At 54.8% G+C, this 22036-nt stretch overlaps 2 protein-coding genes across 2 annotated transcripts in view; one reads left to right on the forward strand and one right to left on the reverse strand.

Annotated features, from left to right (window-relative positions):
• Nucleotides 1–351: 351 nt before the first annotated feature.
• On the reverse strand, nt 352–11323 carry LOC117437767 (reticulocalbin-3-like). Its single transcript, XM_034072389.1, has 7 exons — nt 11281–11323; nt 8621–8841; nt 6020–6204; nt 3991–4148; nt 2864–2924; nt 2056–2255; nt 352–1145 (listed from the first exon to the last, which is right to left on the reverse strand). Exons 2-7 carry the CDS (start codon nt 8839–8841, stop codon nt 1038–1040), a joined length of 933 nt encoding a protein of 310 aa, XP_033928280.1. The 5' UTR covers nt 11281–11323; the 3' UTR covers nt 352–1037.
• A 2476-nt stretch (nt 11324–13799) lies between these two features.
• LOC117437759 (carnitine O-palmitoyltransferase 1, muscle isoform-like) overlaps nt 13800–22036 on the forward strand; it is a 28028-nt gene continuing 19791 nt past the window's right edge. Inside the window, exons 1-4 of the mRNA XM_034072374.1 lie at nt 13800–13857; nt 16050–16200; nt 17378–17499; nt 18652–18805. Coding sequence (XP_033928265.1) covers nt 16051–16200; nt 17378–17499; nt 18652–18805 — 426 coding nt within the window. The 5' untranslated portion in view covers nt 13800–13857; nt 16050. The remainder of the gene's footprint in view (nt 13858–16049; nt 16201–17377; nt 17500–18651; nt 18806–22036) is intronic.

Consider the following 22036-nt stretch of genomic DNA (forward strand, 5'->3'; position numbering starts at 1 on the left):
ATAGGGATCTATGTGCCCCATAGGGTGTCTTGGTGCCCCATAGTGGGTCCGTGTTTTCTATAGGGGGACCTGGTGCCCCATAAGAGTCCATGTGCCCCATAGATGTTCATGTGCTTCATAGGGATCCATGCTCCCCATAGGGGTCCATGCACCCCACAGGGGTCCATGTGTCCCATAGGGATCCATTCACCTGATAGGGCGTCCATGTGTCCCATAGGGCATCCATGTGCCCCATAGGTGTCCATGCACCCCATAGGGATCCATGCGCCCCATAGATGTTCATGTGCCCCATAGGGCTCCATGTACCCCATAGGGCTCCATGTGTCCCATAGGGCTCCACGTGTCCCATAGGGCTCCACGTGCCCCATAGGTCTCCACGTGCCCCATAGGGCTCCACGTGCCCCATAGGGCTCCACGTGCCCCATAGGGCTCCACGTGCCCCATAGGGCTCCATGTGCCCCATAGGGCTCCATGTGCTCCATAGGGCTCCACGTGCCCCATAGGGCTCCACGTGCCCCATAGGGCTCCACGTGCCCCATAGGGCTCCATGTGCCCCATAGGGCTCCATGCACCCCATAGGGCTCCATTCACCCCATAGGGATCCATGTGCCCCATAGGGCTCCACGTGCCCCATAGGGCTCCACGTGCCCCATAGGGCTCCATGTGCCCCATAGGGCTCCACGTGCCCCATAGGGCTCCACGTGCCCCATAGGGCTCCATTCACCCCATAGGGCTCCATGCACCCCATAGGGCTCCATTCACCCCATAGGGATCCACGTGCCCCATAGGGCTCCACGTGCCCCATAGGGCTCCATGTGCCCCATAGGGCTCCACGTGCCCCATAGGGCTCCACGTGCCCCATAGGGCTCCATGTGCCCCATAGGGCTCCATGTGCCCCATAGGGCTCCACGTGCCCCATAGGGCTCCACGTGCCCCATAGGGCTCCATTCACCCCATAGGGATCCATGTGCCCCATAGGGCTCCACGTGCCCCATAGGGCTCCATTCACCCCATAGGGCTCCACGTGCCCCATAGGCTCAGAGCTCATCGTGGGGCAGCTCCAGGTCCTCCCCATAGTTGGTTCCCTGGCTCCCAACAAACATCTCCCAGTTGGCCATGACCTCAGCCTCGGTCAGGAGCCTGTCCTGGAGCACAGGGGACATGGGGGTCGCTATGGGGCTATGGGGTAGGTACGGGGCTCTATGGTCTCTATGGGTCACTATGGTCTCTATGGGTCTCTATGGTCTCTATGGTCTCTATGGGTCTCTATAGTCTCTATGGGTCTCTATGGTCTCTATGGTCTCTATGGTCTCTATGTGTCTCTATGGTCTCTATGGGTCTCTATGGTCTCTATGGTCTCTATGGGTCTCTATGGTCTCTATGGTCTCTATGGTCTCTATGGGGCTCTATGGTCTCTATGGGTCACTATGGTCTCTATGGGTCTCTATGGTCTCTATGGTCTCTATGGGTCTCTATAGTCTCTATGGGTCTCTATGGTCTCTATGGTCTCTATGGTCTCTATGGGTCTCTATGGGTATCTATGGTCTCTATGGTCTCTATGGTCTCTATGGGTCTCTATGGTCTCTATGGTCTCTATGGTCTCTATGGTCTCTATGGGTCCCTACACCTCCACATCCCCTCCCTCCCATCCACACATCACCAATGGGGCCCCTCCCCCACCCCATCCAGAACCCCAATGGGGGGGGAGGGGTGGCTGGGCAATGGGTGGGGGCGGGGCATTGAAGGGGGGGGGCAAGGGGAGGGGCGCTAGGAAGGGGCGGGGCTAAAGAAGGGGGCGTGGCTATAGGAGTGGCTATAGGAGGGGGCGGGGCCATGGGAAGGGGCAGAGCAATGGGAGGGGTCGGGGGGGGGGGTGTCAATGGGAAGGGGTGGGGCTCGGGGGGGGGCGTGGCCACGAGAGGGGGCGTGGCTCTAGAGGGGGCGTGGCCAGTGACAGGGGGCGGGGTCACGGGGACGTTGCTCTGGAGGGGGCGTGGCCACGGGATGGGGCGTGGCTATAAAGGGGGCGTGGCCATTGCAGGGGGCGGGGCTTACCCCGTCCCTGTCCGTGTGGTGCAGCAGGTGCTCAGCCTCCAGCTGGGCCCAATCCGGCTCCGGGGGGCGGAGCCAGTGACTGAGCTCAGCTGGGCCCAAAGCTCCATCCCCATCCTGGTCCCGGTGCTGCCGGAACTGAACCCGCTCCTGCTGCAGCCAATGGGGCTCCGGGGAGCCGGGGGGGGCGTCCCACAGGTCAGCTGGGGACACAGACACATAGGGACACATAGAGACCCATAGAGACCATAGAGACCATAGAGACCATAGAGACCCATAGAGACCATAGAGACCATAGAGACCATAGAGACCCATAGAGACCATAGAGCCCATAGAGCCCATAGAGACCATAGAGACCCATAGAGACCATAGAGACCATAGAGACCATAGAGACCCATAGAGACCATAGAGACCATAGAGACCATAGAGACCCATAGAGACACATAGAGACCATAGAGACCATAGAGACCATAGAGACCATAGAGACCCATAGAGACCCATAGAGACACATAGAGACACATAGAGACCATAGAGTCCCATAGAGACCCATACAGACCATAGAGACCATAGAGACCCATAGAGACCCATAGAGACCCATAGAGACCCATAGAGACCATAGAGACCATAGAGAGAGACCCATAGAGACCATAGAGACCATAGAGACCCATAGAGAACATAGAGACCATAGAGAGCATTGAGACCCATAGAGACCATAGAGACCCATAGAGACCATAGAGACCATAGAGACCCATAGAGACCCATAGAGACCCATAGAGACCCATAGCTCCCCACAGCTCCCATAGGCCCTCACCAATGTATTCATCCTCCTGGATGAGGCCGTCTCCGTTCTTGTCCATGTCCTCAATGGTCTCCTATGGGGCCACAGGGGGGTGGACATAAGGGACCCCATAGACCCCCATAGAAACCCCATAGGACACCAAGGACACCCCATAGACACCCTATGGAGCCCCATAGCACCCCTGACACACCCTATAGCCCCCCCATAGAATGCCATAGACCCCCATATTCATTCCATAGCCACCCACAGCCACCCCATATTCACCCCATAGCCCCCATAGAAACCCCATAGACCTCCACAGACACCCCCTAGATACCCCATAGACCCTCAGGTTCAACCCATAGCCCCCCATAGCCACCCCATAGAAACCCCATAGACCTCTATAGACGCGCCCTAGAAACCCCATAGACCCCCCATAGTACCCCATATTCAACCCATAGATCCCCATAGCCCTCCATATTCACGCCATAGCCCCCCAAAGACCCAACATAGACCCCCTATAGACCCCCATAGAAACCCCACAGACACCCCCTAGAAACCCCATAGACTCCCATATTCATTCCATAGACCCCATAGCCCCTCCATAGACCCCCATAGCCCCCCATAGACCCCCTATAGCCCCCAATAGCCCCCCATATTCACCCCATAGCCCCCCATAGACCCCCATAGACCCACTATAGCCCCCATAGACCCCCATACCCCCCCATAGCTGCCCATAGACACCTTACAGCCCCCATAGAAACGCCATAGACCTCCATATTCACCCCATAGCCCTCCATAGCCCCCCATAGCGACCCCATAGACTGCCACAGCCCCCCCCAGAAACCCCATAGACCCCGATATTCACCCCATAGACCCCCTATAGCCCCCACAGATGCCCATATTCACCCTATAGACCCCCCATAGCCCCCATAGGCCTCCCATACTCACCCCATAGCCCCCCTACAGATCCCCCATAGACCCCCTATAGTCCACCCATACCCCCCATAACCCCCCATAGCCCCCCATAGACCTCTATAGCCCCCATAGCCCCCCTATAGACCCCATATTCAGCCCATACACCCCCCATAGCCCCCCCATATTCACCCCATAGCTCCCCATAGCCCCCCCATAGCCCCATAGCCCCCCCCCCCCGTTACCATGACCACCACTCCGCGCATGCTCTCGCAGTCCCCCGGATGTAGGAAGGCCTCCAGCTCCTCCCCCCGCACGGCTCCATCCCCGTCCCCGTCGGCGGACCGGAAGCGGCGCTCGTGGCGCGCCAGCTGCAGCCGCGAGGGGGCGCTCAGGGGCGCGTCTGTGGGAGACTCTATGGTACCCATTGCGTTCTATGGGACTCTATGGTACCCATTGGGTTCTATGGGACTCTATGGTACCCATTGGGTTCTATGGTACCCATTGGGGTCTATGGGGCTCTATGGTACCCATTGGGGTCTATGGGACTCTATGGTACCCATTGGGGTCTATGGGGCTCTATGGTACCCATTGGGGTCTATGGGGCTCTATGGTACCCATTGGGGTCTATGGGGCTCTATGGTACCCATTGGGGTCTATGGGGCTCTATGGTACCCATTGGGTTCTATGGGACTCTATGGTACCCATTGGGTTCTATGGGACTCTATGGTATGAATTGGGTTCTATGGGACTCTATGGTACCCATTGGGGTCTATGGGACTCTATGGTACCCATTGGGGTCTATGGTGTCCATTGGGTTCTATGGGGCTCTATGGTACCTATTGGGGTCTATGGGACTCTATGGTACCCATTGGGGTCTATGGGGCTCTATGGTACCCATTGCGGTCTATGGGGCTCTATGGTACCCATTGGGTTCTATGGGACTCTATGGTACCCATTGGGTTCTATGGGACTCTATGGTACCCGTTGGGTTCTATGGGACTCTATGGTGTCCATTGAGGTCTATGGGGCTCTATGGTGTCCATTGGGGTCTATGGGGCTCTATGGTACCCATTGGGGTCTATGGGGCTCTATGGTACCCATTGGGGTCTATGGGGCTCTACGGTACCCATTGGGTTCTATGGGACTCTATGGTACCCATTGGGTTCTATGGGGCTCTATGGTACCCATTGGGTTCTATGGGGCTCTATGGTGTCCATTGGGGTCTATGGGGCTCTATGGTACCCATTGGGGTCTATGGGACTCTATGGTACCCATTGGGTTCTATGGGGTTCTATGGTGTCCATTGGGTTCTATGGTGTCCATTGGGTTCTATGGGACTCTACGGTACCCATTGGGTTCTATGGGACTCTATGGTACCCATTGGGTTCTATGGTACCTGTTGGGTTCTATGGGGCTCTACGGTACCCATTGGGTTCTATGGTACCCATTGGGGTCTAAGGGTTCTATGGTACCCATTGGGTTCTATGGGACTCTATGGTACCCATTGGGTTCTATGGGGCTCTATGGTACCCATTGGGTTCTATGGTACCCGTTGGGTTCTATGGGGCTCTATGGTACCCATTGGGGTCTATGGGACCCATTGGGTTCTATGGGACTCTATGGTACCCATTGGGTTCTATGGTACCCATTGGGTTCTATGGTACCCGTTGGGTTCTATGGGGCTCTATGGTACCCATTGGGGTCTATGGGGCTCTATGGTACCCATTGGGCTCCATGGTACCCATTGGGTTCTATGGGACTCTATGGTACCCACTGAGTTCTATGGGGCTCTACGGTACCCATTGGGATCTATGGGACCCATTGGATTCCATGGGACTCTATGGTACCCATTGAGTTCTATGGGGTTCTACGGTACCCATTGGGTTCTATGGGGCTCTATGGTGTCCATTGGGTTCTATGGAACTCTATGGTGTCCATTGGGTTCTATGGGGCTCTATGGTACCATTGGGTTCTATGGGGTCCATTGAGTTCTATGGGGCTCTATGGTACCCATTGGGTTCTAGGGGACTCTGTGGTACCCATTGAGTTCTATGGGGTTCTACGGTACCCATTGGGTTCTATGGGGCTCTACGAGGTCCTATTATCTTCTATGGGGCTCTATGGGTCCCACTGGGCTCTGTGAGGGTCACAGGTCTGTATTGCTCCCCATGGGTCCAGCCCTGCCCCATAGCCCCCATCCCCCCCATACCCCCATACCCCCCATACACCCATCCCCCCTCCCCCATCCCCCCCCCCCCGCCCCTCCCCCACCTCCATAGGCCTCCCCCCTGAACTCCTCCCAGGTCAAGGCCCCGTCCCGGTCCCGGTCGTGCTCGCGCAGGGCGCGCTCCACACTGCGCATGCGCCCGAGGCTCCGCCCCCTCTCCAGCCACTGCCGCAGCTCAGACACGGTCACGTGGCCGTCACCGTCTGCGTCCACGTGACCCAGGAGCTGCCTGCGGGAGGGGCAGAGAGAACATAGAGACCATAGAGACCATAGAGACCATAGAGACCATAGAGACCATAGAGACTATAGAGACCATAGAGACCATAGAGACCATAGAGACCCATAGAGACCCATAGAGACCATAGAGACCATAGAGACCATAGAGACCATAGAGACCATAGAGACTATAGAGACCATAGAGACCATAGAGACCATAGAGACCATAGAGACCATAGAGACCATAGAGACCATAGAGACCATAGAGACCATAGAGACTATAGAGACCATAGAGACACAGAGACCCATAGAGACCATAGAGAACATAGAGACCCATAGAGACCCATAGAGACCATAGAGACCCATAGAGACCATAGAGCCCATAGTGACCATAGAGCCCATAGAGACCCATAGAGACCATAGAGACATAGAGACCATAGAGACCATAGAGACTATAGAGACCATAGAGACCATAGAGACCCATAGAGACTATAGAGAACATAGAGACCCATAGAGACCATAGAGACCATAGAGACCATAGAGACCCACAGAGACCATAGAGACCCATAGAGACCATAGAGCCCATAGAGCCCATAGAGACCATAGAGACCATAGAGACCATAGAGACCCATAGAGACCATAGAGACCATAGAGACCCATAGAGACCCATAGAGACCATAGAGACCCATAGAGACCATAGAGACCATAGAGACCATAGAGACCATAGATACCCATAGAGACCCATAGAGACCATAGAGACCATAGAGCCCCATAGGGACCATAGAGACCATAGAGACCATAGAGACCCATAGAGACCCATAGAGACCATAGAGACCATAGAGACCATAGAGACCATAGAGACCCATAGAGACCATAGAGACCATAGAGACCCATAGAGACCATAGAGAAATAGAGACCATAGAGACCATAGAGCCCCATAGAGACCCATAGAGACCATAGAGACCATAGAGACCCATAGAGACCATAGAGACCCATAGAGACCCATAGAGACCATAGAGACCATAGAGACCCATAGAGACCCATAGAGACCCATAGGGACCATAGAGACCATAGAGACCATAGAGACCCATAGAGACCCATAGAGACCATAGAGACCCATAGAGCCCATAGAGACCATAGAGACCCATAGAGACCATAGAGACCATAGAGACCCATAGAGACCATAGAGACCATAGAGCCCCATAGGGACCATAGAGACCATAGAGACCATAGAGACCATAGAGACCCATAGAGACCCATAGAGACCCATAGAGACCATAGAGACCATAGAGACCATAGAGACCATAGAGACCATAGAGACCCATAGAGACCCATAGAAACCATAGAGACCATAGAGACCCATAGAGACCATAGAGAGCATAGAGACCATAGAGACCATAGAGACCATAGAGACCCATAGAGACCCATAGAAACCATAGAGACCCATAGAGACCCATAGAGACCATAGAGAGCATAGAGACCCATAGAGACCATAGAGACCATAGAGACCATAGAGACCCATAGAGACCATAGAGACCATAGAGACCCATAGAGACCCATAGAGACCCATAGAGACCATAGGGACCATAGAGACATAGAGACCATAGAGACCCATAAAGACCCATAGAGACCATAGAGACCATAGAGACCATAGAGACACAGAGACCCATAGAGACCCATAAAGACCCATAGAGACACATAGAGACCATAGAGACCATAGAGACCCATAGAGACCATAGAGACCATAGAGACCATAGAGACCATAGAGACCATAGAGACCCATAGAGACCATAGAGACCCATAGAGACCATAGAGACCATAGAGACCCTAGAGACCCATAGAGACACATAGAGACCATAGAGACCATAGAGACCATAGAGACCCATAGAGACCATAGAGACCCATAGAGACCATAGAGACCATAGAGACCCATAGAGACCATAGAGACCCATAGAGACCATAGAGACCATAGAGACCATAGAGACCCATAGAGACCATAGAGACCATAGAGACCCATAGAGACCATAGAGACCATAGAGACACATAGAGACCATAGAGACCATAGAGACCATAGAGACCCATAGAGACCATAGAGACCATAGAGACCATAGAGACACATAGAGACCATAGAGACCATAGAGACCCATAGAGACCATAGAGACCATAGAGACCATAGAGACCCATAGAAACCAAAGAAACCCATAGAGACCCATACAGACTATAGAGACCCATAGAGACCATAGAGACCATAGAGACCATAGAGACCATAGAGACCATAGAGACCATAGAGACCATAGAGACCCATAGAAACCAAAGAAACCCATAGAGACCCATACAGACTATAGAGACCCATAGAGACCATAGAGACCATAGAGACCCATAGAGACCATAGAGACCCATAGAGCCCCATCACCCCCATCCCCCCCCACCTCAGCCTCCTCTTGCTCTCCTCCGGCCGCAGCTTCAGAAACTCTTTTGCCTCCTCCCCCCCCCCCAAAAACGCCTCTTGGTCTGCTCCGAACCCGTCCCTGTGCTCGGGGTCATGACCCAGGGAGGGGGGCGGGGCATGGGGGGCAGAGGGGGCGGGGCCTCCTCGCTCCGCCCCCCCCGGCCCCAGCAGCAGCCACAGGCATGGGACCCACAACAGCATCTGGGGGGTAATGGGGTCAATGGGGTCAATGGGGTCATTGGGGTAATGGGAACAATGGGGTAATGGGGGTATTGGGTATAATAGGGGTCAATGGGGGGCAATGGGGGTAATGGGGGGTAATGGGGCGTAGTGGGGAGATCCCCCTTAAACTCCCTTTAGGACACCCCAAACCCATTTAGGACCCCATAGACCCCCTATAGGACCCCATAGAACCCTATAGGACCCCATAGACCCCTTTAGGATCCCATACACCCCCTGTAGGACCACATAGACCCCTATAGGACCCCATAGAAACCGTTTAGGACCCCATAGACCCCTATAGGACCCCATAGACCCCTTTAGGACCCCATAGACCCCCATAGAACCCCATAGACCCCTATAGAACCCCATAGACTCCCATAGGACCCCACAGACCCCTATAGAACCCCATAGTCCCCTATAGGACCCCATAGTCCCCTATAGAACCCCATAGACCCCTATAGGACCCCATAGACCCCTATAGGACCCCATAGACCCCCTATAGAAACCCATAGACCCCTATAGGACCCCATAGACGCCTATAGAACCCCATAGACCAATTTAGGACCCCATAGACCCACTTTAGAACCCCATAGACCCATATAGAACTCCATAGTCCCCTATAGGAACCCATAGACCCCTATAGGACCCCATAGACCCCTTTAGAACCCCATAGACCCCCTTTAGGACCCCATAGACCCCTATAGAACCCCATAGAAACCCTTTAGGACCCCATAGACCCCTATAAGACCCCATAGACCCCTATAGGACCCCACAGAAACCCTTTAGAAACCCATAGAACCCCTTAGAACCCCATAGACCCCTATAGAACCCTATAGACCCCCTATAATACCCCATAGACCCCTATAGGACCCCATAGACACCCTTTAGAACCCCATAGACCCCTATAGAACCCCATAGACCCCCTTTAGAACCCCATAGACCCCTATAGAACCCCATAGACCCCTATAGGACCCCACAGACCCCTATAGAACCCGATAGAACCACTTTAGGACCCCATAGACCCCTATAGGACACCATAGACCCCCTATAGAACCCCATAGACCCCTATAGGACCCCATAGACCCCCTTTAGAACCCCATAGACCCCTATAGAACCCCATAGACCCCTATAGGACCCCATAGACCCCTATAGAACCCCACAGACCCCTATAGAACCCCATAGAACCCTATAGGACCCCATAGACCCCTTTAGGATCCCATACACCCCTATAGGACCACATAGACCCCTATAGGACCCCATAGAAACCGTTTAGGACCCCATAGACCCCCATAGAACCCCATAGACCCCCATAGGACCCCACAGACCCCTATAGAACCCCATAGTCCCCTATAGGACCCCATAGTCCCCTATAGAACCCCATAGACCCCTATAGGACCCCATAGACCCCTATAGAACCCCATAGACCCCCTATAGAAACCCATAGACCCCTATAGGACCCCATAGACGCCTATAGAACCCCATAGACCAATTTAGGACCCCATAGACCCACTTTAGAACCCCATAGACCCATATAGAACTCCATAGTCCCCTATAGGAACCCATAGACCCCTATAGGACCCCATAGACCCCTTTAGAACCCCATAGACCCCCTTTAGGACCCCATAGACCCCTATAGAACCCCATAGAAACCCTTTAGGACCCCATAGACCCCTATAAGACCCCATAGACCCCTATAGGACCCCATAGAAACCATTTAGGACCCCATAGACCCCTATAGGACCCCATAGACACCCTTTAGAACCCCATAGACCCCTATAGAACCCCATAGACCCCCTTTAGAACCCCATAGACCCCTATAGAACCCCATAGACCCCTATAGAACCCCATAGACCCCTATAGGACCCCACAGACCCCTATAGAACCCGATAGAACCACTTTAGGACCCCATAGACCCCTATAGGACACCATAGACCCCCTATAGAACCCCATAGACCCCTATAGGACCCCATAGACCCCCTATAGAACCCGATAGACCCACTTTAGGACCCCATAGTCCCCCTTAGGACCCCATAGACCCCTATAGGACACCATAGACCCCCTTTAGAACCCCATAGACCCCCTATAGAACCCCATAGACCCCTATAGGACCCCATAGACCCCTATAGGACACCATAGACCCCCTATAGAACCCCATAGACCCCTATAGGACACCATAGACCCCCTATAGAACCCCATAGACCCCTATAGGACCCCATAGAATCCCTTTAGGACCCCATAGACCCCTATAGAACCCCATAGACCCCTATAGGACACCATAGACCCCTATAGGACACCATAGACCCCCTATAGAACCCCATAGACCCCTATAGGACCCCATAGACCCCTTTAGAACCCCATAGACCCCCTATAGAACCCCATAGACCCCTATAGGACCCCATAGACCCCTATAGGACCCACCTCGCCCGGTCCCGGTTCACCCCCTCGGGTGGTCTCGCCCCGCCTCCGGCCTGGCCCCGCCCCCCGCTGCGCTCCTGACCAATGAGGAGGCTCCGTGGGGCAGGGGGCGGGGCCAGGCCGCGCTCCCATTGGCTGCCGCCCGCCACGTTGCTGCGGCTGGGCCGAAATGAGCGGTTCTTAACCCAGAGCTGGGGGGGGATGGGATAGACTGGGAGGGACTGGGAGGGACTGGGATAGACTGGGATGGACTGGGATGGACTGGGATGGACTGGGATGGACTGGGAGGGACTGGGATGGACTGGGAGGGACTGGGAGGGACTGGGAGGGAATGGGAGGGACTGGGAGGGACTGGGATGGACTGGGAGGGACTGGGAGGGAATGGGATGGACTGGGATGGACTGGGAGGGACTGGGATGGATTGGGAGGGACTGGGATGGGATGGGATAGAATGGGATGGACTGGGAGGGACTGGGAGGGAATGGGATGGACTGGGATGGACTGGGATAGACTGGGATGGACTGGGATGGACTGGGATGGGATGGGATGGACTGGGATAGACTGGGAGGGAATGGGATGGACTGGGATGGGATGGGATGGACTGGGATGGACTGGGTTATAATGGGATAGACTGGGATGGAATGGGATGTAACGGGATATAATGGGATGTAATGGGATATAATGGGATAGAACAGGATATAATGGGATAGAACAGGGTACAATGGGATAGACTGGTCTATAATAGGATATAATGGGATATCCTGGGATATGCTGCGTTATACTGAGATATAATGGGATTTACTGGGATGGACTGAGTTCTACTGGGCTGGAATGGGGTGGACTGGGATATAATAGAACGGACTGGGTCTGGGCTGCACTGCACTGGTTTATACTGGGATACACAAGGTCTGAACAGAGTCCTGCACGGATAAACTGGGTTATACTGGTCTGTACTGGGTTATACTGGTCTATACTGGGTTATACTGGGTCTATATTGGTCTATACTGGGTTATACTGGGTTATACTGGTCTATACTGGGTTATACTGGTTCTATACCGGTCTATACTGGGTTATACTGGGTCTATATTGGTCTATACTGGGTTATACTGGGTTATACCGGTCTATACTGGGTTATACTGGTTCTATACCGGTCTATACTGGGTTATACTGGGTCTATATTGGTCTATACTGGGTTATACCGGTCTATGCTGGGTTATATTGGGTTATACCGGTCTATACTGGGTTATACTGGGTTATACTGATCTATACTGGGTTATACTGGGTCTATACTGGTCTATACTGGGTTATACTGGGTTATACTGGTCTATACTGGGTTATACTGGGTTACACCGGTCTATACTGGGTTATACTGGGTTATACAGGTCTATACTGGGTTATACTGGGTTATACTGATCTATACTGGGTTATACTGGGTTATACCGGTCTATGCTGGGTTATATTGGGTTATACCGGTCTATACTGGGTTATACTGGTCTATACTGGGTTATACTGGGTTATACCGGTCTATGCTGGGTTATATTGGGTTATACCGGTCTATACTGGGTTATACTGGGTTATACTGGGTTATACTGGTCTATACTGGGTTATACTGGGTTATACCGGTCTATACTGGGTTATACTGGTCTATACTGGGTTATACCGGTCTATGCTGGGTTATACTGGGTTATACCGGTCTATACTGGGTTATACTGGTCTATACTGGGTTATACTGGGTTATACTGGTCTATACTGGGTTATACTGGGTTACACCGGTCTATACTGGGTTATACTGGGTTATACTGGTCTATACTGGGTTATACTGGGTTACACCGGTCTATACTGGGTTATACTGGGTTATACCGGTCTATACTGGGTTATACTGGGTTATACTGGTCTATACTGGGTTATACTGGGTTATACTGGTCTATACTGGGTTATACTGGGTTATACCGGTCTATACTGGGTTATACTGGGTTATACTGGTCTATACTGGGTTATACTGGGTTATACTGGTCTATACTGGGTTATACTGGGTTACACCGGTCTATACTGGGTTATACTGGGTTATACTGGTCTATACTGGGTTATACTGGGTTACACCGGTCTATACTGGGTTATACTGGGTTATACCGGTCTATACTGGGTTATACTGGGTTATACTGGTCTATACTGGGTTATACTGGGTTATACCGGTCTATACTGGGTTATACTGGGTTATACTGGTCTATACTGGGTTATACTGGGTTATACTGGGTTATACTGGTCTATACTGGGTTATACTGGGTTATACCGGTCTATACTGGGTTATACTGGGTTATACCGGTCTATACTGGGTTATACTGGGTTATACTGGTCTATACTGGGTACCTATGGGGCCCGAAGCCCCAATTGCCTCCCACTGATCGCAATGGACCTATGAGAAGCGGCGGCGGAGGGGAGGGGGCGTGGCCTGGGAAGAGGCGTGGCCAATGGGAGGGCTCAGGCTGCGGCCTGGCCAATGAGGCGCAGGGGGCGTGGCCTGGGGTCGGCCCCGCCCCCTCCCGCCGGGGTTGCGGGTTCGGATCCGGCGGAAGCCGCGAGGTGAGGGATGGGGGGAGGGGAGGGGAGGGGGGGGATGTATGGGATCTATGGGTCTGTATGGGATCTATGGGTCTGTATGGGGTCTATGGGTCTGTATGGGGTCTATGGGTCTGTATGGGGTCTATGGGTCTGTATGGGGTCTATGGGTCTGTATGGTGTCTATGGGTCTGTATGGGGTCTATGGGTCTGTATGGTGTCTATGGGTCTGTATGGGGTCTATGGGTCTGTATGGGGTCTATGGGTCTGTATGGGGTCTATGGGTCTGTATGGGATCTATAGGTCTGTATGGGGTCTATGGGTCTGTATGGAGTCTATGGGTCTGTATGGGGTCTATGGGTCTGTATGGGGGCTATGGGTCTGTATGGGGTCTATGGGTCTGTATGGGATCTATGGGTCTGTATGGGATCTATGGGTCTGTATGGGGTCTATGGGTCTGTATGGGGTCTATGGGTCTGTATGGGGTCTATGGGTCTGTATGGCTGCTATGGGTCTGTATGGGATCTATGGGTCTGTATGGGGTCTATGGGTCTGTATGGGGTCTATGGGTCTGTATGGGGTCTATGGGTCTGTATGGCTGCTATGGGTCTGTATGGGATCTATGGGTCTGTATGGGATCTATGGGTCTGTATGGGGTCTATGGGTCTGTATGGGATCTATGGGTCTGTATGGGGTCTATGGGTCTGTATGGGGTCTATGGGTCTGTATGGGATCTATGGGTCTGTATGGGATCTATGGGTCTGTATGGGATCTATGGGTCTGTATGGGGCTATGGGTCTGTATGGGATCTATGGGTCTGTATGGGATCTATGGGTCTGTATGGGGTCTATGGGTCTGTATGGGGTCTATGGGTCTGTATGGGATCTATGGGTCTGTATGGGATCTATGGGTCTGTATGGGGTCTATGGGTCTGTATGGGATCTATGGGTCTGTATGGGATCTATGGGTCTGTATGGGGTCTATGGGTCTGTATGGGATCTATGGGTCTGTATGGGGGCTATGGGTCTGTATGGGGGCTATGGGTCTGTATGGGGTCTATGGGTCTGTATGGGGGCTATGGGTCTGTATGGGATCTATGGGTCTGTATGGGGTCTATGGGTCTGTATGGGATCTATGGGTCTGTATGGTGTCTATGGGTCTGTATGGGATCTATGGGTCTGTATGGGGTCTATGGGTCTGTATGGGGTCTATGGGTCTGTATGGGATCTATGGGTCTGTATGGGGTCTATGGGTCTGTATGGGATCTATGGGTCTGTATGGGGTCTATGGGTCTGTATGGGATCTATGGGTCTGTATGGGGTCTATGGGTCTGTATGGGATCTATGGGTCTGTATGGGATCTATGGGTCTGTATGGGGGCTATGGGTCTGTATGGGATCTATGGGTCTGTATGGGATCTATGGGTCTGTATGGGGGCTATGGGTCTGTATGGGTGTCTATGGGTCTGTATGGGTCTGTATGGGGTCTATGGGTCTGTATGGGGGCTATGGGTCTGTATGGGGTCTATGGGTCTGTATGGGGGCTATGGGTCTGTATGGGGTCTATGGGTCTGTATGGGATCTATGGGTCTGTATGGGGGCTATGGGTCTGTATGGGTGTCTATGGGTCTGTATGGGTCTGTATGGGGTCTATGGGTCTGTATGGGGGCTATGGGTCTGTATGGGGTCTATGGGTCTGTATGGGGGCTATGGGTCTGTATGGGATCTATGGGTCTCTATGGGTCCCTATGGGTCTCTATGGGTTTCTATGGGTCTCTATGGTCTCTATGGGTCTCTATGGGTCTCTATGGGTCTCTATGGTCTATATGGGTCTCTATGGGTCTCTATGGTCTCTATGGGTCTCTATGGTCTCTATGGGTCTCTGTGGGTCTCTATGGTCTATATGGGTCTCTATGGGTCTCTATGTTCTCTATGGGTCTCTATGGTCTCTATGGGTCTCTATGGGTCCCTATGGGTCTCTATGGTCTCTATGTGTCTCTATGGGTCTCTATGGGTCTCTATGGGTCTCTATGGGTCTCTATGGTCTCTATGTGTCTCTATGGGTCTCTATGGGTCCCTATGGGTCTCTATGGGTCTCTGTGGGTCTCTATGGTCTCTATGGTCTCTATGGGTCTCTGTGGGTCTCTATGGGTCCCTATGGGTCTCTATGGGTCTCTATGTATCCCATTGCCCCCCCCTGACCCTCTGTCCCCCCCAGCATGGCCGAGGCTGCTCCGGTCGCTGCCTTCGGGGCCTCGCTATGGGGCAGGGGCAGCCTCGCTATGGGGCAGGATGTGGGGCAGGGTCCCCTGCGCTGCCTGGGCCGGGAGCTGCTGGGATCTGTGGGGCGGAGGCTGCGGAGGCTGCGGGTATGGGGCACATGGGGGGTGTGTGCATGGGGTGGATATGGGGTTATAAGCATATATATATATGGGGTATGTGTATGGGTTATATATGGGGTTATAGGTGTATAGACTATATGTATGGGGTATATATGGGGTTATAGACATATAGAGTATATATATAGGGTATGTATATGGGGTATATATGGGTTTATGGGCATGGAGAGTATATATATAGGGTATGTATATGGGGTATATATGGGGTTATAGGCAGATAGAGTACATATAGGGTATGTATATGGGGTATATATGGGGTTATAGGCATATAGAGTATATATATAGGGTATGTATATGGGGTATATATGGGGTTATAGGCATGTAGAGTACATATTGGGTATGTATATGGGGTATATATGGGGTTATAGGCATATAGGATATATATATGGGGTATATATAGGGGTGCATATGGGGGTATACATGTGTGTATATATATATGGGGGTGTATACATGGGGGTGTATTTGGGGTATATATATGGGGGTATATGTATATGGTATATATCCATGGGGTATACACATGAGGTCTATCTATGGGGTATACATATAGGGGGGCATATATATGGGGATGTATGTATGAGAGCACATATATGGAGGATATATGGGGTATATATATGGGGGTATATGTATGTGGTATATACATGGGGTGTATATGGGGTGTACATATGGGGGTATACGTATGGGAGTATATATATGGGGTATGTATATATATGGGGGTATACATAAGGAGTGTATGTATGGGGTGTATATATATGGGGGTACATGTAAGGGGTATATATATGGGGTATATGTATGGGGGTATATATATGGGGTATATGTATGGGGGTATATATATGGGGTATACATATGGGAGACCATATGGGGTGTACCTATATGGGGTATAAGTGGGTGCATGTGCATAGGGGTATATATGGCTGTATATCTCTATAGGGCTCTATGGGGCTCTATAGGGCTCTGTGGGGCTCTATGGGGCTCTATGGGGCTCTATAGGGGGGGTACATCTCTATAGGGCTCTATGGGGCTCTATGTGGCTCTATGGGGGGTACATCTGTATAGGTCTCTATGGTGCTCTATAGGGCTCTATAGGGCTCTATGGGGCTCTATAGGTCTCTATGGGGCTCTATGGGGTGTACCTCTCTATCACCCCCAGGCTCACCCCGCAGGCCTCCGGACGTGGCTGTTCCTGGGGGGGGCTCTGGGGCTCTGTGAGGCTGTGGGGCTGGACCCATCCATGGGGCTGGTGGCAGCTATAGCAGGGGGGCTGCCCCACAGGTAAGGGGGGGGGGGGCGATGAGGCTGCCCCATATCTATGGGGCTGGGGGGGGATTAAAGTGGCTGCCCCATATCTATGGGGCTGGGGGTGGGGGGGTATTAAAGGGGCTGCCCCATAGATATGGGGCTGGGGGGTTATTAAAGGGGCTGCCCCATAGATATGGGGCTGGGGGTGGGGGGGTATTAAAGGGGCTGCCCCATAGATATGGGGCTGAGGGTGGGGGGTTATTAACGGCACTGCCCCCTCTCTATGGGGCTGGGTATTAAAAGGGCTGACCCATAGATATGGGTCTGGGGGGGTATTAACGCCGCTGCCCTGTCTATGGGGCTGCCCCCTATCTATGGGGCTGGGAGGGGTATTAAAGGGGCTGCCCCATAGATATGGGGCTGGGGGGGGTATTAAAGTGGCTGCCCCATAGATATGGGTCTGGGGGGTTATTAAAGGGGCTGCCCCATAGATATGGGTCTGGGGGGGTTATTAACGCCGCTGCCCCTGTCTATGGGGCTGGGATGGGTGTTAAAGGGGCTGCCCCATAGATATGGGGCTGAGGGTGGGGGGTATTAACGGTGCTGCCCCCTCTCTATGGGGCTGCCCCATATCTATGGGGCTGGGAGGGGTATTAAAGGGGCTGCCCCCTATCTATGGGGCTGGGGGTGGGGGGGTTCTTAAAGGGGCTGCCCCATGGATATGGGGCTGAGGGAGGGGGTATAAAGGGGGGGCCCATAGATATGGGGCTGAGGGGGGTTACTAACGGCGCTGTTCTCTCCATGGGGCTGCCCCATATCTATGGGGCTGGGGGGGGTATTAAAGGGGCTGCCCCATAGATATGGGTCTGGGGGTCTATTAATGGTGCTGTTCTCTCTATGGGGCTGCCCCATAGATATGGGGCTGGGGGGGGCCTATTAATGGGGCTGCCCCATAGATATGGGTCTGGGGGGTTATTAACGCCGCTGTTCTCTCCATGGGGCTGCCCCATAGATATGGGTCTGGGGGGGGGGTTATTAATGCCTCTGTTCTCTCCATGGGGCTGCCCCATAGATATGGGTCTGGGGGGGTTATTAACGCCGCTGCCCTGTCTATGGGGCTGCCCCATAGATATGGGTCTGGGGGGGGGGGTTATTAACGCCCCTGTCTATGGGGCTGCCCCATAGCTCCCCCCTGCCGGGGGCGGCTCTGGCTCTGCTGCTGTTCACGTCGGGGCTGTGGCTGCTGCTGGGGCTGATCCTGCGCCTGGGACTGAGGCTCCTGCTGGGGGGAACTGGAACTGCAGTGGGGAGAGCAGGAGACCCCCCCAGGCTGTGGATGGTACCGGCCGGGGGGGGGGGTGGGGGGTATGGGGCTATGGGGCTATGGGGGTTATGGGGCTATGGGGGCTATGGGGCTATGGGGGCTATGGGGGCTATGGGGACTATGGGGGGTATGGGGGCTATGGGGCTATGGGGGGTATGGGGGGTATGGGGCTATGGGGGGTATGGGGCTATGGGGCTATGGGGGGTATGGGGCTATGGGGCTATGGGGGCTATGGGGCTATGGGGGCTATGGGGCTATGGGGGCTATGGGGCTATGGGGGGTATGGGGGCTATGGGGCTATGGGGGGTATGGGGGCTATGGGGCTATGGGGGCTATGGGGCTATGGGGGGTATGGGGGCTATGGGGGCTATGGGGCTATGGGGGCTATGGGGGCTATGGGGGCTATGGGGGCTATGGGGCTATGGGGGGTATGGGGGCTATGGGGCTATGGGGCTATGGGGGCTATGGGGGCTATGGGGGCTATGGGGCTATGGGGGCTATGGGGCTATGGGGGCTATGGGGCTATGGGGGGTATGGGGGCTATGGGGCTATGGGGGGTATGGGGGCTATGGGGCTATGGGGGCTATGGGGCTATGGGGGGTATGGGGGCTATGGGGGCTATGGGGCTATGGGGGCTATGGGGCTATGGGGGCTATGGGGCTATGGGGGCTATGGGGCTATGGGGGGTATGGGGGCTATGGGGCTCTGGGGGGTATGAGGGGTATGGGGCTATGGGGGGTATGGGGGGTATGGGGCTATGGGGCTATGGGGGTATGGGGGCTATGGGGCTATGGGGGGTATGGGGGCTATGGGGCTATGGGGGCTATGGGGGCTATGGGGGCTATGGGGGCTATGGGGCTATGGGGGGTATGGGGGCTATGGGGCTATGGGGCTATGGGGCTATGGGGCTATGGGGGCTATGGGGCTATGGGGGGTATGAGGGGTATGGGGCTATGGGGGGTATGGGGGCTATGGGGCTATGGGGCTATGGGGGCTATGGGGCTATGGGGCTATGGGGGCTATGGGGCTATGGGGCTATGGGGGCTATGGGGCTATGGGGACTATGGGGTCTATGGGGGGTATGGGGGGTATGGGGCTATGGGGGCTATGGGGGGTATGGGGCTATGGGGGGTATGGGGCTATGGGGGCTATGGGGCTATGGGGGGTATGGGGCTATGGGGGGTATGGGGCTATGGGGGCTATGGGGGGTATGGGGCTATGGGGCTATTGGGGCTATGGGGGGTATGGGGCTATGGGGCTATGGGGGCTATGGGGCTATGGGGCTATGGGGGTTATGGGGGCTATGGGGCTATGGGGGTATGGGGGGTATGGGGGGTATGGGGCTATGGGGAGTATGGGGCTATGGGGCTATGGGGGCTATGGGGCTATGGGGGCTATGGGGGCTATGGGGCTATGGGGGCTATGGGGCTATGGGGGGTATGGGGGCTATGGGGGCTATGGATCTATGGGGGCTATGGGGGCTATGGGGCTATGGGGGTATGGGGCTATGGGGGCTATGGGGGCTATGGGGCTATGGGGCTATGGGGGCTATGGGGGCTATGGGGCTATGGGGGGTATGGGGCTATGGGGGCTATGGGGGCTATGGGGCTATGGGGGCTATTGGGGCTATGGGGGGTATGGGGCTATGGGGCTATGGGGGGTATGGGGTGTATGGGGCTATGGGGCTATGGGGGGTATGGGGGGTATGGGGGGTATGGGGCTATGGGGCTATGGGGGGTATGGGGCTATGGGGGCTATGGGGACTATGGGGTCTATGGGGGGTATGGGGGGTATGGGGGCTATGGGGCTATGGGGCTATGGGGGCTATGGGGGCTATGGGGCTATGGGGCTATGGGGGGTATGGGGCTATGGGGCTATGGGGCTATGGGGCTATGGGGCTATGGGGCTATGGGGGCTATGGGGGCTATGGGGCTATGGGGGCTATGGGGGCTATGGGGCTATGGGGCTATGGGGGCTATGGGGGCTATGGGGCTATGGGGCTATGGGGGGTATGGGGCTATGGGGCTATGGGGCTATGGGGCTATGGGGCTATGGGGGCTATGGGGGCTATGGGGCTATGGGGGCTATGGGGCTATGGGGCTATGGGGGCTATGGGGGCTATGGGGCTATGGGGGGTATGGGGGGTATGGGGCTATGGGGGGTATGGGGGCTATGGGGCTATGGGGGCTATGGGGGGTATGGGGCTATGCGGCTATGGGGGCTATGGGGGGTATGGGGCTATGGGGCTATGGGGGCTATGGGGCTATGGGGGGTATGGGGCTATGGGGGGTATGAGGGCTATGGGGCTATGGGGGGTATGGGGGCTATGGGGCTATGGGGGCTATGGGGCTATGGGGGGTATGGGGGCTATGGGGCTATGGGGGGTATGAGGGGTATGGGGCTATGGGGCTATGGGGGTATGGGGGCTATGGGGTCTATGGGGGGTATGGGGGGTATGGGGGGTATGGGGCTATGGGGGCTATGGGGTATGGGGCTATGGGGGCTATGGGGCTATGGGGGCTATGGGGACTATGGGGTCTATGGGGGGTATGGGGGGTATGGGGCTATGGGGGCTATGGGGGGTATGGGGCTATGGGGGGTATGGGGCTATGGGGGCTATGGGGGCTATGGGGGCTATGGGGGGTATGGGGCTATGGGGGCTATGGGGGCTATGGGGGCTATGGGGGGTATGGGGCTATGGGGCTATGGGGGCTATGGGGCTATGGGGGCTATGGGGCTATGGGGCTATGGGGGTTATGGGGGCTATGGGGCTATGGGGGTATGGGGGGTATGGGGGCTATGGGGGCTATGGGGCTATGGGGCTATGGGGGGTATGGGGCTATGGGGGGTATGGGGCTATGGGGGCTATGGGGGGTATGGGGCTATGGGGGGTATGGGGCTATGGGGGCTATGGGGGCTATGGGGCTATGGGGGCTATGGGGGGTATGGGGCTATGGGGCTATGGGGGCTATGGGGCTATGGGGGCTATGGGGCTATGGGGCTATGGGGGTTATGGGGGCTATGGGGCTATGGGGGTATGGGGGGTATGGGGGCTATGGGGGCTATGGGGCTATGGGGGCTATGGGGGCTATGGGGCTATGGGGGGTATGGGGCTATGGGGGCTATGGGGGCTATGGGGCTATGGGGGCTATTGGGGCTATGGGGGGTATGGGGTGTATGGGGCTATGGGGCTATGGGGGGTATGGGGGGTATGGGGGGTATGGGGCTATGGGGCTATGGGGGGTA

The sequence above is a fragment of the Melopsittacus undulatus genome, chromosome 27 (genome assembly GCF_012275295.1).
Source record: "Melopsittacus undulatus isolate bMelUnd1 chromosome 27, bMelUnd1.mat.Z, whole genome shotgun sequence".
Lineage (NCBI taxonomy): Eukaryota > Metazoa > Chordata > Aves > Psittaciformes > Psittaculidae > Melopsittacus > Melopsittacus undulatus.

Excerpts from the sequence above, each read along its gene's own strand:
- LOC117437767 (XM_034072389.1), bottom strand. The coding sequence starts at position 8,841 with ATGCTGTTGTGGGTCCCATGCCTGTGGCTGCTGCTGGGGCCGGGGGGG. Across the intron at positions 2,925-3,990 it reads TGCGCGGAGTGGTGGTCATG|GAGACCATTGAGGACATGGA; the intron begins GTAACGGGGGGG and ends GTGGCCCCATAG. Across the intron at positions 2,256-2,863 it reads CCAGGAGGATGAATACATTG|CTGACCTGTGGGACGCCCCC; the intron begins GTGAGGGCCTAT and ends CTGTGTCCCCAG.